This window comes from Psittacula echo, assembly GCF_963264785.1.
Source record: "Psittacula echo genome assembly, chromosome: 7".
NCBI lineage: Eukaryota > Metazoa > Chordata > Aves > Psittaciformes > Psittacidae > Psittacula > Psittacula echo.
Genome location: NC_137740.1, coordinates 24,060,933 through 24,077,792, shown reverse-complemented (window position 1 = coordinate 24,077,792; position 16,860 = coordinate 24,060,933). Strand labels below are relative to the sequence as shown.

General features: G+C 48.0%; 1 protein-coding gene across 2 annotated transcripts in view; it reads right to left on the bottom strand.

The window, feature by feature from the left end:
• Positions 1-12,319: 12,319 nt before the first annotated feature.
• The window catches only part of TNR (tenascin R), a gene marked incomplete at both ends in the record, with an annotated part of 28,852 nt that continues 24,311 nt past the window's right edge, over positions 12,320-16,860 (bottom strand). For both annotated transcript variants that reach the window (XM_080624282.1, XM_080624283.1), the window contains 5 exons: positions 12,320-12,439; positions 12,890-13,053; positions 14,653-14,814; positions 15,598-15,694; positions 16,651-16,802. In XM_080624282.1, coding sequence (XP_080480408.1) covers positions 12,320-12,439; positions 12,890-13,053; positions 14,653-14,814; positions 15,598-15,694; positions 16,651-16,802 — 695 coding nt within the window. The remainder of the gene's footprint in view (positions 12,440-12,889; positions 13,054-14,652; positions 14,815-15,597; positions 15,695-16,650; positions 16,803-16,860) is intronic.

Sequence of the window (16,860 nt, the reverse complement as noted above, 5' to 3'; positions counted from 1 at the left end):
TTCTGTCCGGCTTGAATTTTTTTGAATTGCAAAACCCCCACACTCGCCCTCCTTCATGCTCCAGAGCCAGTGGCTTGGCTTTTCAGCTTTGGTCTTCATGCTAACGAGTTTAGCTGGCATAGCCAGGGCTGCCTGACCCTTCAAGGATGCTGGAAAACAGGCCTGTGCTTCTGGTGCCGTGCCCTGGCAGCACCAGCAGCAAAGCTGCATTGGGAATATGAGGAAAGGGGGGCAGAGAGGAGGAATGGAGGCAAGCTGCCTGCCAGCCCCAGCTGCCTCCTATGCTTTCCTGCCTTCATCCTAGTGCTGGGGCTGGAGCAATGAGAGACCCCAAGAAACGCATATTGCAGGCTACAGCTTGTGCCAAGTGACTCCTAGTAGCCTTTGGCAAGGTGTTTGTGTGCTGCAGGAAGTACCAAACCCTTTTTACCTAAAGATTTACCATTTGTTAACACCAGGAAATTTTTCCTTAGTTTTATGCTACAGGATGGAGATTCCTGGGCTTTGCACCATGTTCATGGCTCACCCTGTCTTTGCTCACCCATCCCAGCTCTCTCTCCCTCTCTGAACTGCATCTTCCCAACATGCACCCTTCCTAGGGCATGCAGGAGCTACCTGGATGCTGGCAGTCACCCAGGGGTTGCACAGCCACTCTACAGCACCCAATAGCATAACATCACCTTTGAAACCACTCTAGTAGGGCTGCCTGGAAATATTTATTATTAGAGGTCTCCAAGGCTGAGCGTGGCCAGAGGCATTAGGCTTGAGGGTGCCCATTCCCAGGACTGAGGAGGATGATAGCCGTGCCTGTCCCCAGTGGTGCTGCTGCAGCGGCGGCTAGGAGGTTTGCTTTGTTTCCTGGGCAAATGCCCCTCTGGCCTCGGTGCTTTCTTGTCACTAATTTCATTTGGCCTTTCCAAGGGTGGAGCCGCTGGTCTGGGCACTTTTGCCAGCTTTTTGGGGGCCCCTCTGAGCAAGGTGCTTCAGCACCCACTTGGCTTCAGGTGAGAGCATTGTGATGATGTGGGGGAGCGCGTGGGCACTGATAATTCTGCCTTCAGCTTTTAAAGCTCTCATGGTGCTGCTACCCATAAAGGAGAGTCTTGATGCCATCAAGTATAGCGATACCATTAAACTGAGTCGGGAAGCATCGGATAGACTTAAAGAAACTTAGAATTAATGCAAGAATATGCAAATACAATCAGTCAGTCCATGGCTATGTTTAGCCCGACATCCTCTACCCCATAGGAGATGCTTTGAAAGAATCTAAACACCATTTGATGCTTGACCCTGCGGATGTCTCCTGCCACAAGGATTTCCATGGCTCTTTCACATGCGGTGTGGAAAAAACATACATTTGGGGGGAAGGTTGAACCTGCTACCTTCTAGTTTTGTTTGGCATCCAGCGTATCTGGGCTCTAAGGGATTGTGCTTTGTTTTTCAGAAACTTTAATGGGTGAGAGGAAGCCGTGACTCAGCTGCTGATGAATCACTGCTGCTCCAGATTACATGTCTCTCTGCTTACTGGTGCCCCTCAAGCACAGGATCTGAGTAGGCCCATGCTGGGTAAGCTCCCGTCAGATCATGGGATGTTGGTCTGAGCCTAGGCCTAGGACCATATGGAAATCAAATTCTCCCCTCCAGCCCCTGTTTTCCATCCATCCTTCCCAAATTCCTTATTTCCATGTGAAATTAAAGTCTTTCCCATGCCATAAAGGCCCCTTGATAACTTCCATTTCCTCTGAGATTCCCTCAACTCTTAATTTTATTTGGAAAACATTACTAATTTGACACTGAAAACAAAAACACCCTTTTGTTTCCCCCTTATTTCATTAGATTCAGCTGATCTATTTACCTGTTTGCCCAATTACACAGCTGGGAGCTTCACTCCTGCCTTCGTAACATCCATCTGGTACCCAGGGCCTGTATATTGGGGTATTTCTTGGTGTGGTGGGATGGAAGGTGATGTGAAGTGACTGCAAACATTCTCCCACCTTTCTTCCTCAGCTGCTTACTCTGCTCTCTGGCTGTGATTTCTGTTTGCAGATGCTAGCCTGACTTAAAGTAAGCAATGGAAAATTCTGCTCCCGGAGAAACATTCCTCTCATTTTTCCCCCACGCTTCTGCCTTCTCCCTCTCCCCCTCCCACAAAAAAAGCATGTAGTTCAAACACCAAAAATAAAGCACGCCTGGTCGTGGGCTGGATAAAAATAGCAGCCCTTGGCATTTACTGTAGCAGCAGCAATGAGTTTTCCGGATTCAGAGGAGAATGGAGAGGCAGAAGTGGGATGGGATGGTGACGCTTTGGTGGGGGGGAGAACAGGCACTGAGCTGGTGTTTTTAGGGTCTGCCAGGCTCCGTGACAGCTGTTTCATCCCTTCTTCTCCCTCAGTTGGTGCGTACTGGGCTCTGTCCCCTCTGAGAAGGGGGGAGTCCCAGTCCCACCCTTGTCCCACCTTGGTGTCAATGTGCTGGTTTAGGGTTGCCTGGGGCTCAGTCCTGCATGGGCAGTGACGGGGGAAAGGCTGCTCTTAGAGGACATGCTCCCAAACTGGTGAGGCTTTTGGAGGTGTCTCTTTCTCACCCATCACCTGGGAGGCTTTGGATGCAGCTGGCTTGTTGAGGTGGGTCTGGGTTTGCTGGAGCATCCCTCCCTGGGGCGTAGGGGAAAGAAAGAGCTGGGGTGGGGAGTGAGATGGGGTTCTCAGGTGCATCCTCAGGTGTTTGTGTTGAGCAGAGATAGGTTATGGGAACCTGTGTGTGTTTGTGGAGAGGAGGGAAGGGTGTGTGTCCCTACTCAGAGTGCCTTTTGGTGTGTGCTGTTGGGCTTGGGAAGAAAGCAGTAGGACTTCTTGTTAGTTTAGAGCTGATGATTGTTTTGTGTGTGTGAGCCTTAAGGAACTCCTTCCTGAGGAAATCCTACAGGCAGTGGTGGCCACGGGTGAGGGGGAGAGAAGACATTCCAGGAGGTGGGGAAAGTGCCAGGGCTGGGCGAGGCCTGTAGCATGACATAGTGCCTTCCCTTTTAGGAATGGCTCAAGGATCAGTTATGTGAAGGCCAGGGGATGGAAAACCTGTCAGTGAATGGGGGTGCTCTTTCTCTTGGCATAGAAATGGGGTCACTGATGCAATGTCTTGCTCTTACCTCTCAAGGGCTGGATTTGTGGGAGGTATGAGCCAAAGGCAGAGGAGTGGTGATGCTGGGGCACAGCCCTAGTGCCTCTGAGAGGCCCTGGTGCTCTGAGGACCAGTATATGCTCCCAGTAGTAGGAAGCGATAGCTCATCCTCCTCTCAGAGCAGTCACTCCCAGGGGTTTCCTGTGCTGGGTAAATGTTGGATCTCAACTGCCAAGGTTGATTTTTAGGTGAAAAAACAGTTGTGCTGGCTGTCCCCTCAGTGCAGTCCTTTCTTTGGCTCAGCCCCACAATGCTGAGGTGCAATCAGCGGCCACCCCCTGGTGCCAGTTTCCCCTGGTGCTCACCTGAGGCAAATGGGGAGATCTGATTAATGAACTGTTTAATGATAAGCAGCTGGCAAATTATTATGACTTTAAAAAATGTTTTTGTTACTCCTTTCCCTCCATAAGCCACTTCCATGGAGAAAAGCTGTTCTGAAGACCTCTGGTGAGCTGCTGTGGCTCAGGACCACATGTGGATTTTGGCTAGTAGCACCAGACCAGTTGGCTAAGGTGCATCCTTGTGCTGGGATGTTTTGTGCTGCCCTTGGGGCTTTGCTCCTGCCTGGCCATGGGGACTATTTGACCCTTGCTCTTCATGGTTCAAAGTCTTCTTCCTCCTTATCTTGTTTGCTAACAGGTGAGGTGGGAGGATGCAGCTGGGTACTGGGCTTTGGCAGAGCAACTTGGTTGGGGCTTACTCACGCCTGGGGGGGAACTGAGAGTGGAATGCAAATCGTGGTGGGTGAAAGAGGAAAAACACACCAAAGCCTTTCTCCGGGGAGTGTTTTGCCTCTTTCTGCCCCCTGCAAGGGAGAGCAGGTTCCTTTGGAGGGCAAAATCCTCCTTAGGCAGGAAGGAGAGGCAGCCTTGGGTGGCAGGTGAGGAACTGATACAAGATGGTGAACAGTCAGATGCTGGCTGCTTTCCACATGATTTGAGCACAGCAGGGGATGTGGGACCAGGAGGAGGGCCAGAAACTGTCCTCAGGAGCAGGGGAATCTGGCTGCCAATGATGCTTTTCCAGCCCTGTCCCCTCTGATGCTCCTCTCCTGGCTGCCTGTTTCTAGAGACTTCTCCTGAAATCCTTAGAGGGAGAGTTCCCAACTTCATCCTGCCCTTCTCTCACTCTTGGGTAGGATATTTCCCATAAACATTTGGAGAGTTACTTCCTTCAAAGCCCTCTTTTGTTGAGATGTCACCAAACAGAGGGAACAGCACGGGGACAAGGGGTCATTGTGGTGAACAGAAGCAGCTTGCGCTCCTGCCAGCATCCTGGTGTGCTCTGCAGTCATGCTAGGCCCTCATGCTTGCAGGGGAGTAACACCAGGAAGACAGCCTCGGTGGGAGCTAGAGGATTAGCCATGCTTCTGGGAATAAGCATGCTTGTACATTGCATGGTGCATGCTATAGGAGGGCTGCACACCTTCAACAGCCCTACCAACCACAGAAAGCAATCCAAAATACTGGGAGGGAGAGAATTGTCACTATAAGAAAGCCTCTAATGACAGCTAGGATCTTCCCTCAAATATAATGTATGTAATGTAGACTTTTTTTTTTCTTTTTTTTTGGTGGGGAATATTGTTGAAATATGTCAGCAGCAGAAAAATCTCTGCATGTTGAGGCTATAGTGAGGGAAGGGGAATAGCCTGTGGGCTGTTATTCACAGTGCATCTCAACCCAGGAAAGGGGATAAATCAATGAAATTTAAAAGCCCTGTGTTTAGATTTGATTAAAAAGATTTTTTTTTTTTTTTTTTTACACTCGATATAATTAAGCTTTAGAGCTTTTAGCCACAGGAGTTGGAAATATAAAAATGGGTATGAGGGTTTTAAAGAGATGATAAGCACATCCAGGCTTACCAAGAGGAATTAAATGCTAAGGATGTTAAAGGTAGTGCTATAAAAATTACATCCCACAAGACATGAAGCAGCTGTGAATTCATGGGATGAGGATGCCCCTTCTTCAACCTGCTCCAGCCTTGCTCCTGCAGGCATTGCACCTCCTCCTGCAGTGCTGCTTGTCCCTGGGTGGGCATTTCCCTTGTGCTTTTTTTGGCTGCGTTTCCAGGGTGTGTTGCTGAGAATGTTACTTAAGCTTGGGACAGATGCGCAGCACCCTTGCTAAGGACCTTTGTACACCCGCCTGATGTTTGCTGGTGGAACAAAGTTCCTGAGCATCACTCATGCAAGAGCGGGACTTTGGTAAGAGGAATGTGATGAAATATCTCCGTACAAAGTGCAGCTGGGGGGGCTGGTGGTGCGATGCTCTGCGGTGGCTGGAAGTGCCTGAAGAGGAGTGTAGCTGCCTATAGTGTGACAGTGCTGCCTGCACAAAGCCTGGGCTGCCTGTTAAGGGGCGCTCCTTGGAGAGGCTGGAAATGTGAGAACCCACCACGTGTGATAGTGCAGGGCTGTGTCTAAAGCATACAGATGGCCTTGAGGTGTGCAAGGGCAGAGAGGGTCAGAGTGATGAGGGTGGTGGGCACCTGTGATGGGTTATAGGGCAGGAGCTCCCCAGGCGTTGGTGTAGGGGGCAGAACACCTCCCTGGCCTAGGTCAAAACTTGGAGTGTTTAGGAAAGAGCTTGTGCCAGCCCTCACCTCCTTCTCATCCCATTTGAAGCAAGGAGTATAGCTGTGGCTCTGATTCTGGGAGATGAGTTCTGGTCCAGAAGGATGGTGCAGCTTCACATACACCTCTCTGCTCTGACACCAACCACTGAGTGGTGCATGCCCACTTCTCATGTCTGGTTATTGCAATGGGAACGCTGTGTTTCTTCCAGATGGGCTTTTTTTGGTGTGCTCTGCGTGTAATGGAGGTCCTGGGGGCCCCCATTTGGCCCCAGATGTGCTGAATGGGGTGTACAGTGGAGGGCACTTACCTTCTCTAAGAGACCATAAATGAAACCCACTGTGTTGGGTCAACTGTTTGGAAAAACATGGTGAGAACAGGATAAGCACTGGTGCAGACAACTCTTCCTTCCCATTCCAAACCCACCTCCATCCCTTGTCTCCTCTGAGCACAGAGGAGAGCCCCTGGGCTTTCCTGAAGAGTCTCCCATGCACTGACTCCCTTCAGACATGAGAAAGTTCATTTAATCCAGATGGTTGAGTCCATCAGGCTTGGCTTTGTGCTGTGTTGTTGGCTGTGCCTGAGGTGGGGGATACCCAGAGTCACAACTTCCTTTTTCTTTATTTTTTATCTCTCAAATTGAAGCACAAAGGAGAAGTTGAGGTTGAGAAGCTGCTGCAGAACAAATTTCCCTGTTGTGTCTCTCTCTGAAATTAAATTTAGAAAATGTTGAAGCAGTCTGGCAAAAGAGCTGCTTTCGGGCTTTCTCATCCTGCCTGGCTACGTGTCAAACATGAAGACTTAAGACGAGGAGGTCTAAATAAAGTCTGTGTGTGAAACAAGAGGAGACTTTCAAAATCCTTTGAAATTCATACTTGTGTCAGAGATTTTTGCTAAATCGATGTTGGGCTGGGGTTTTTTTTTCCCATTTTTTTCCACTGGGAGCATGTTCTGCTGGAAATAGCCTTGAAATTTGGTTTTTGGTGGGTTTTTCATCTTGCTGGGAACAGATTGCTGTCTGAATCGTGAGAACTGCTTTATCTGAAGACTTTGGGGTTGTTTCACTTTGCTCCTGAGCATTTACTTTGCCTTCTCTGGCTGCAAACTGCCGAGCTTATGGGAGCAGCTAAATTTATTAACAAAACATGGTATGCTGGGCTGAGGCCAAAGCACAGCTCCCTGCCTTACAGGGGTTAAAGGACCGGCCACACTGACCTGACTTTGTGATCACCTATTGTCACTTATTTTAACAGTGTAGCTCCTCCTTGTTAGCCTCTAGTCTGACCTGCTGCCTAAGGCAGCCCTAGGGTCGGATGAGATTGCTCAGGGCTCTCTCCAGGCTGGTCTCGAGCACCTCCAATGCTGGGCTGTCTCCAGAGTTTCCACTCTGTTTTCTTATCCCATTGCATGTGCTCTGTCTCTCAGCTGCTTTGCTCCTCCCAGTTCGTGTTTCTTGGCATGTTTTACAATAGAGCAGTGTGCTCTCTTCCAGCTGCTGCTGGGCTGTCTCGGTTGTGCAATACCTTGCAGCTCAGCTGCAAACTGCAGAGCAAAACCCGATTCTCTGTGGTCAGCTGCTTTGGATGCAAAAGTATCTGAGCTCCACCAGGGCAGGGCATGCCCTTGCAGCAGAGTGAGAGCATGCAAATCCCTGCTAATGAGCCCCCCATGCTCCTTCTCCCACGGGATAAATGAGGAGCAGGAGGTGCACATCCTAGCTTGGTGCGAGGTCAGGGCTGCAATGCTGCTGGGCTTGGATGCACCAGGGCCTGTCTCCCACCCCACTCTCAGACAGGCACACAGCTCACTCCTTCGGTATCTTTTATTAATGTATAGAAAATGCATTAAAAAAAGGAACTATACATAGCCTAAGAGCGGTCAGGACTAAAAATACTAGTTAACAATGGTTAACAAGCGTCAATCCCATTCTCTGAGCTACGTTTTCATTACAAGGTTGGGAGGGTTGTTTAATATATTACGTATTTATATTATTAATTTTATTTATGCATTCATTTTCTTTTATCTTCCCCCTCATTTAGTTACATTGGTTTGTGTTTGGGTTCATCAGAACCTGTCAAAGGGATTTTGTTGCCTTTGTTCTTCCTTCTTATTTACGGCTTTTATTTTTTTTAAATAATAAACACAATTCCAGGGTACCACCTGTGCACAGGGGGCTGCTTGTTTGTTTAGGTCTTTGTGTCACCATCCTCTGAGAAACCACTGATGCAAGGAGAACTGCAGGCTGGGTACCGAGATGGGTCTGGGCATCAGCTTCTCCCCAGGGAAGAACCTTTCCCTCTCCCTAACCTCAAACCTCCACCCTGGAAGGGGCAAGGAGCTGCCACCACCATCTGAGCACCATCAGGCTTAAGGAAGGGGGAAGGTGACTCTGGAAGGTACTGAAGGTCCCCAAGGGGCTTGGGTGGATTTGGTGGTCATTCGAGGATGCTTGGTTGACAGAAACAGGAATGGTCTTCTCTCTTGGCCCCAGGACAGAGCAGTGGGTGTAGGCATGAATTAAAGGGGTTTGGGGGTGAGAGCTCTTTGCTGGCAGTGTCTTGTAAGGTCAAAGCTTGTGGGTATTGCTGGGGGGCACAGGGCAAGGGAAATGTGGTCACCCCAGGGTGTGATGGTGGGGACATACCAGGAGGGAGGCTCTGGGTCTGGATGAAGGGCACATGCTGGCATGGAGGTGATGGACCAGGCAGGTATTTTGGCTTCTGTTGTATTTTGACAAGGCATTCTAAGCCTGTCCATAGCAGGGGCCACTGCACTGTAGAGACCACAGCCTGAACCCTCACATGCTGTACCACTGGGGATGAAGGTAGAGTGAGCTCTGCTTTCTGCACCCCAACACTTCACCTGGTGTAAACAACACTTTGGGAAGGAAGTAAGAGGCTGGTATAAGAGTGTGTTTACGCTGATACTACACTTTGAGATGCCCGTGGTAAAGTAATGCAAAGATAAGGAGTAGAAGCAAAGGCTTTTCTACAGCCTTTGTGTGGATACTCTTCCAGAATCATCCTGCCAAAACCCAGATACCTTTGGGGAGGGCTTGGCCTTTCTGCTTTCCCAAATGATTCTTGTATAAATTCTTTCTTAAGGATGACTTTACTAAAAGCAGCTTTTCTTTTCAGGACTTTTTTGTTTTTTCCTTTGGTTATGTTTTAGTGCAGTGGAAGGTGAGCTTGGAGGTCTGGCAGGAATGAAAATAGAGTGAAATCAAAGTTGGGCAAGAGATGAGAAAGCCCCTTGGTGTTTCCTTCCAGGATTTTGAGGTTAGAGGTAAGAGACATCTTTGAAAGGTTGAGAGGATCCTAGGCACATGTAGTGGGTGAGTGACCTGGCATGCTTTTCCTGCCTGATGTGATGGGAGATGGCATTTTGCAGTGGATAGTGTGATTTGGGTGATGGCTTCAGGTTCCCTTTCAGGCTCTGGGGCAAGCCTGGGCCATATGAGCTGGATGGCAGAGGAGCCACCAGAGTCTCTTGAGATAAGCACCACACAGGACCCCAGCTTAGTTTCTGGGAATTTCAGGCCTGTTGCCAAGACTTCATTCTCAATGCTGTGCTGATGGAGGACAGGGCCAAACTTGGTCTGTTGGAAGGTGAATTCAGAAAAAGGGCTTGCCCAACCAGTGATGGAGGGTGAAGACTGTACTTAATCACCTGGCCATTCTGTAGCATCAACATTAAGCACAAATTTGCTTGAAACCTCTGCCAGGAACTTTGTTAAAAAAAAAAAAAAAAAAAATCATCAGGTAGTGATGAAAAATAAATTGCTGGAAAACTGTATCTTGTTTATGGACAGTGCGCATGAGGGACAATGGCCCAAATGACTGGGTTGTTGTAGCTGGCTATGTGCCTCTGCTTGGGTTACATTGTCACCAGGAGAAAACCATAACATGTAGAAGACTTTCCTTTAAAAGATTTTAGCAACTGTGTTCCATCAGCGTAATGGAAAGGCAGCACTCTGGTACCATGTGTGAGATCAGAGACCTGCATCGGTATATAATGGCACCAGGAAGTCGGATATTATCTCCAAGAGCATCCTTCAGACTCAAAAATTAAGTTGTGTCAACTGAGCCCTTTCGTTCTGGTTATAGGACTTATAAAAGGGATGACAGACATGAGCAGGGAGGGAGAGATACATGTCAGTAAATCTATTTAGAGACGAATCAGCCTTTTTGAGGATCTTCTTTTGAACCACCTGGAAAAGCTCGGCATGTTTTGATTTTCCATTTGACTCACACTTTTTAAAAGAGGTTTCTTGCCTTCAACTTGATTGCAAATGATGAGCTCCTGTGTTTCCACTGATGTCTCTATCTTTCACCTGGATAGGTAAGCAAACAGCACCAAGCGAGACCAGTGATGAATGCCATCCACTGCCAATCTCTGCTTCTAGTTATAACCACTACACTGTAGTACTTCTGTTAAGACACTTCTTCCCTATAAACTGTTAGCGATGCTGGGAAAAATATTACTCTGCTGGTCTACTGGGGTACTTCTTAGGTTTTACTGAGTTCCATTGCTTCTTGTTGGCTTTTGGATATAAAACAGGACAGGCTGCTCAGGAGGCCTGACATGCTGCCATGTGTGACACTGGCCATGTCCTGCAAGAGATCCCATCATCTGTACCCTCTCTGACTGACCTGTTCCTCAACTGGTTGGCTTGTTGCATGATTTGATGCTGATGGAAAGTAAGAAGAGATGTCTCATTTACATATGAGATGTTGCTGAGCTACAGCATTCTTCCTCCTGGTCAAATTGCAGCTTGTAAGCTGACTACTTGAAAGGCTGCACCCTATATCTAATCGTGATCTTGGAGTTAGCTATGATTTTGTGTGCCAGTAGATGACATAGACAAGGATGCTGCTTTTCCTCCTTAATGCCCTTCTTCAGCTCTGCAGCCATGGTGAGTAACGTCAGAAAATCCAGGAGCATGGCCATGAAAGAGACACTGGCCTGAATTATAAGCTACTGCAAAGATGCCTTTATGTTGCCATCTGGAAGATATATCTTGAGACAAAGCAGCTTCAGTTGGATAAAATCAAGAAGCAGTGTTCAGCATTTGTATTGCTCCCTTCGCTGTGAACCCAGTGATGAGCTGCATTGTTCTTGGATGTGGGGATAGGTTCCTTCTCTGAGACCAGGCCAGTGACAATGCCCAGCATTGATCAGAGTCCTTGGCAGAGGGGTGACTCCAGCACAGTTGTCGTTTGGGCTATGTGGTGGTGGTGTCAATGACAACAGAGTGCAGCCATTGCTATCTGAAGGGTCCATCTTCTTAAGACAGGAGAAGTTAGGGATGGCAAGAGCGAACTCTTGAAGTGCTCCAAAGTGAATAGACCAAGCATTCCTTCCAGAAGGGGAACCAGTTGATTTCCCATTAAAGAGGTGGTGGTACCAAGGCGCTAAGATTTGTGTCTTTCTTGTGATGGTTTGGGAAGAGGGAAGAGAATGGGCATTTCTTAGCTTGCGCTTGTCTTCCGTTGGCTGCATCATCATCCTTCCCTGTGTGCATGGAGGACCCTGAACAAGAGCATCTGAGCTGTGTCAGCTGCTAGCTTCAGGCTGGGCTGCAATTGTGATAACTCTTTCGGTTGCTGTTTCTTCTCTGAGGCTCTTTGGTCTGGGACCACTGACCTCAGTGATAGACAGCATGGTGAAATGTCAAAATAGCAGAGGAAATGGGCCCTAGACTTCAAGACCACAAGTGCTCTAATTTGACTCTTTTCTTCTTCATAAAGCTCAGCATAAGCCAGGCAGATGTCATGCACCTGGGGTGGGATGAGTTCAGCTCAGAGTGGATAATGCAGGTTGGTGCTGGTGGAGCAACTCTTGTTCCCCTAGGCTCCATGTACATGAGGATGGCTTTGGCTGTGGTGGGGCCAACATGTGGGATGTGGGCTTTCTACAGTTTCCTTGCTTATACAGATATTCACCAAACCCTCCTGTGTGATTTGTGACAACTGGGAACGAGATGAGCCTTGTGTTGGCTTATCCTCGTTTTGTCTCCATGTGTACAGTGCCTGCAAGTAGGGGAGGGATGACCAGGCCAGAAGGAGAGACAGGTCTCTGCCTGCTGGAAGAGTTGGTGTCTACAGGATGGCTTGAAGTTTGGGACCTCCCTTTCAGGAGGGGACAGGGAGGCAGGAAGAGGATGGGTGTCCCTGGCCATGACTGGGGTGCCAAAGGTCCCTGTGGGGAAGGTTTCTGCCATGAGCCCCATGTCAGACATTTCTAACAGGGTTTGCTGGCGATTTCTATGTCTTTTAAAAAAATATGAAAAAATCTGTCTGTCTCTTTCTCTCGCTTTCTTCTTGTGTTAAGGGTCAGAGTACTGGGGTAGGGAGACTGGAAATTTGGTATTTCTCTGGGAAAGATGCAAAGCAATGAGGTCTTTCCTTTCCCACAGCCTTTGCTTGTGCCATGGTTCCCTCCAGCACTTGTGAGGGAGCAGGTTGCTATCTCAGATAAGCAGTAAATTCCCCCCCTTTTCATATTATAAAATACAAACAAATGACAGAAAAGGTCAGATGGTGGAAGGCAGGAGGGGGTTCAGCTGCCTCAGAGCTGTAGGGATCGTCGCTTCCTCCCAGAGATGTTACGGTGGTTGTAAGGTCGCATCTTCATTTCCACAAAGGGGATAGAGAACTCATGGCCTTTCCAATGGTACCAGTTAATCCCCTGGTAGGAAGGAGAGAAAGGCATAGAGTAAAGAAAGATCCAAACAAGAAACTAGAGTGGGATAGGAAGGAAACAAAGTTGACCGCTACAAAAAACCCAGAAGGAAGAACTTGCTACAGCAGGAGCAAGCATTGCTGCTGCTATGGCTTGATTGTTTTTTCTCACTGTTCAAAGGCTCCTGCTCAAATTCAATGCTTTTTTTTTTTTTTTAATATAATGTAATAAGGTACCACAGTAAATGACCATGGCAGCCAGCGTGAAGCATGAAGCATCAGCCTAAATGTCTTGAAGGTGGTCCGCTTTGCTCCAGCTGGTGTGCGGTCACCCCACCAGTGCACCTAACCCTGGTGCACTAACCGCACAGCCTCAGCTCTAGCCTAGGCTTGCTGTTGTTCTTGATCATACCCCTAGAAGAAATGCTGAAGACTTTCAGTCCAGCTCTGCCCTTACCTGACTGTGCCGGGACTCTCCATACTTGCCATTGAGGTTGGTGCGGTGGCAGTTCTTGTACCACCAGGCCCCTTTGTAGGACATGGCACAGTTGGTCACAGCGACGTCATTGTCCCTGTCCTTGGTGGAGAAGGGGCGACCCTGGTGATAAGTGAGGGAGTCCCCTGTGGAAAGACGTGATGTTGGATGTGATGGAGCCCAAGTCATCTGGTCTTTTAACAATGAAATCAGGATACTCTGGTATCTGTGGCAGCCTGCCAATCAACAGCTCAAGCAGCTGACGGTCTTGAATAATATTAACTGGAATTGCTTACAAGTGTTCATCTGAGGTCCTCTGCTGTCAGTTTAGGATCAGTACAGTCCATAGCAAACCTTAGATAGTGCTTGGGCTTGGAAGATAAAAATGCTATATGGGTTTGCGTCTGAATTTCAGTGCTTCAGAACTGAATTAAAACCTGAGTTGAGCATCCCAGATTTCCAGAAACCTGTCTCTATTTCAGGATGCTTTCAGTCTCCTTGCCTCCTGTTAGCCCAGGGGAAATTTTTCTCCCAAAGGAGATCGGTAATTTATCTCTTAAACTAAGATGCTTGTCGTTCTTTTCTCTCTTTGCATAAGGAGAAGAGGCTTTTGGAAGGTGTGTGATGTTTTACACCAAACCCACCGGCCTCATCTCATCTCCTTACTAAGGAGCAAGAGAGCTGTTTTTGGGTGAAAGAAGAGCTGAAGTGAAATATGGTCATTGTTACAATTGAGTGATGTAGTTACAGGAGATGGATGTTCTTAATATGTTCCTTGGCGGTCCCTGAGAAAATATGAAGTGGACCCATGCTAGGTGTGTGCAGTCCAGCCGCCAAGAGGTTTGCTAGGAAACCTCTCATCAATGAACCACATGGCAAGTCTTGGCTCTCTTTGTTCAATGTGGAGTAGAAGCTCCTTGGTTGGACAGTTAGAAGAAGGGCTTGCATAGGGAAGGGAGGGAGTGACGTCTGCAGCACTGTTATTGGCATTTTTGGCAACAGGTTGGGTGCCTTTTGCCCTGGGACTTAAGGTCAGAGCAAGTGCTGTGTTGCATGCAACCAAGATCTCTATCACTTCTCTTCCAGTGGCAACTACCAAGTATTGTAGAGCAAAATTCCTGCATTTAGTATGATATGGGGTACCTCACTAAGTACATGAAGTACATGGTGAAGTTTTGTCTGGATCATGGAGGCTTGCACTGGGCATGTGTATCCCAGTTAAAGGGGCTGCATCTGTACCCCTCTCTCCTAGGGAAGAGACAAGTGTACTCTCCCTCCGTCAATCACCCATCACCCACTGTTTTCTGGTGGGGAAAGCCTAGTACTGCAGGTGTGACAGTGCCCTTGCAAAACTAGCCAGTGTTTGGCCCTTGCATGAGGAAATGATGCAGAGGATTTCAGATTTTTTCCATTGCTGAGAGAAGGCAATAAATACACCCTCCAGCATGGCATCAATAGCGAGCTGCAGTTATTGCCAAGCAAGATGACACCTCTGACGACTGACTTGTTTAGTTGAACAGCAATGCCTCTGATATTAAATATCTAATCCCCAGTGGAAAATTCCCTGTGTCCTTAGTGTGATTTATCAGCCTGGTATACATGATGGACTGCAGGAAGGCAGAAAGGGCGGTTAGTTTGTGTCTTGCTGCTCCAGACAAATAAGATTTGGTGTTGGGATTTTCTTTACAGTTTCAGACCCACCAGTCACAGGATTTGCCTGCTATGTGGTAGCAATAATGTTGTACCTGAAGTGCCATTGTAGTCCCCAATTCGCAGCTTGTACAGGCTCCTGGAGTCCCCAATGGAGAACTTGTCGTAGTAGGCATATGCTGCCTCCTGGCCGTCCCTCATGTCTATGCGCAACTCATAGCGCCCTTGGGATGTGATCTTGTGGATGTTGTCCAAACCTGGTGAGACAAGCAGTGAGACACCCGGTAAGACCTGGTTTCTGGATCCATTCCAGGAGCAAACAAAACTCTAGGCAAATAAAACAGCTCTGGGAAATGAGAACATGGAAAGGAGCCAAAGATCAATAGCACTTCTGGTTAAGTCTTTGCCTTTCCTGGCAATGGTGGGGTCTGAGCTCTCTGTCCCCACTCAAGCTTCACCTCGCCATGGCTATGAGAGTTGGATTCAAGGTCTAGGTTCAGCTTTCTCCATGCTGTGAAGCTGGGGGCATTCAGCTGTGGAGCCCTGATGCTTCTCATATTGCTGTCAAACTCTCATATAAGCCAGAGTGTGTTTATGCTGCAGAGCTGGCCTTGGCTCATGCTTGGGTTTTGGGAGAGCACACTCAATTTCAGAGATGTGCTGGGTCTCCCAGTCATGCCTTTCCTACTTTCTCTGGGCAACTGGTTTGCTGGCTAAGGCCAGGTGAGGTCCATGAGCCATAGATGCCACCAATGCAACCTGTAGTCATCTGAAGGAAGGGTCCCTGAAAACTCACAGCATCCCCCCTTCTCTCCTGGAGAAGCAAATTAGGAAGCTGCTGGCCTTAACAATGCACTTCTATGTGGTGTGCCTATGAGTGACTTTCTAATGTGAAGGAGTGGGAAGGAACAGAAGGAAATCTCTAAGGAAGAGCATAGAGGAGTGGGATGAAAGGCAAGGAGCCAACATAGGTGAGCAGCATGGTGCACAGGGAGCTCAGGTTTGATGTGTCAGTAAAAGACAACTGGTGAAGGTCATACCCAGCCAAAACTCATCTTCCAAATTTCCAAATCCAACCCGGTAATCTGCCCATTTCCGAAAGAAATCGGTCAGCCCATTCTGCCTCCTCTGGAAGACCTGCAGTGGAGGAAGGCCAGGGAAAAAATAGTGTGAAGGAGCGGAGGGACACCTTTGCCAGGCTTTGGACACACAAAATAAAGACAATACTTTGTCCTTCTGTTGCGCCTTTCAGGGGAGAAAAATGCAATGCCAATCCAGTTAGTGTTTGTTGTAGCTATGCAGTTAATTCACGTGCAGACGGAGAAACTGAAGAAATGTTAGATGATATTCAAGGCAAATCAATGTTACAATAGGAAGGAATCAGCCTTCAAGCCTTCTGCTCTGCGCAAAGCATGGTGCTTCTGGTTTCACGATTCTGCTTTCAGCTGGCTCTTTCTGTGATATTCAAGGGAATGCACTGAAGCAGACTGATATGGAGGAAAATTTCCTGGCTAAAATAACATCCATGCTAGAAATCAACATTTGAGAAAGCCCCCCTTTTTTTTTTGTTTTGTTTTGGCTATACATCTAGTGGGATTTTGTGTAGTGCATGTAAATAAGCATTTGAAACGAATAAAGCACCACAGCACTACTTACTTAAGCTGTCAGTCCATCTATGTCACGACAAGCAGTTTTTGTGCAATTCAAAAGCCAAACAAGCATTTTCCTCTAAAATGCTCCTGTGTGGACTCAATCAGGGTGATGCCTGACACCCTTCTACTGCAGGCAGTGTGAATCATTCCCTGTGAAAGCTACCGGCCATTAATTTCATTTCTAGAACAATAGATCAGCTTCACTCTCAGATTGTGCTCTCCAGAAGCACTGCAAACATGTCAAATAAATCAAAGGGCATTTCTCCAAGAGTAACTATTATTACTGGAGTGTGGGCCGTTCCTTATGTCGTGGGAAATGAAGCGTGTGATATTAAGCCTGCTGTCATTCCCGCGCAGTGTGGTGCTTGGCTTTGCTGGTAGGATGAGGCTCGGTTACTTTGTGATGGGTACAATGTGTAAGACAACTGCAAGGCTACTCACAATCCATCCACCTCCATCAGTGGTCATGTCACAGTACACCTGCACCCGCTGGCTGAGCTCCCCGTTGATGGAGATGGTGTAGACACCACTCAGTGTATCTCCGTTCATCAGGTGCTGGGCACAGTCCTGAGGGTTAGCAAAGACACGGCCACCTGCAAGATTGAAAAAAAAGAAGCAAAATTTAAGCAGAGCAACACCCTTTTGACATGT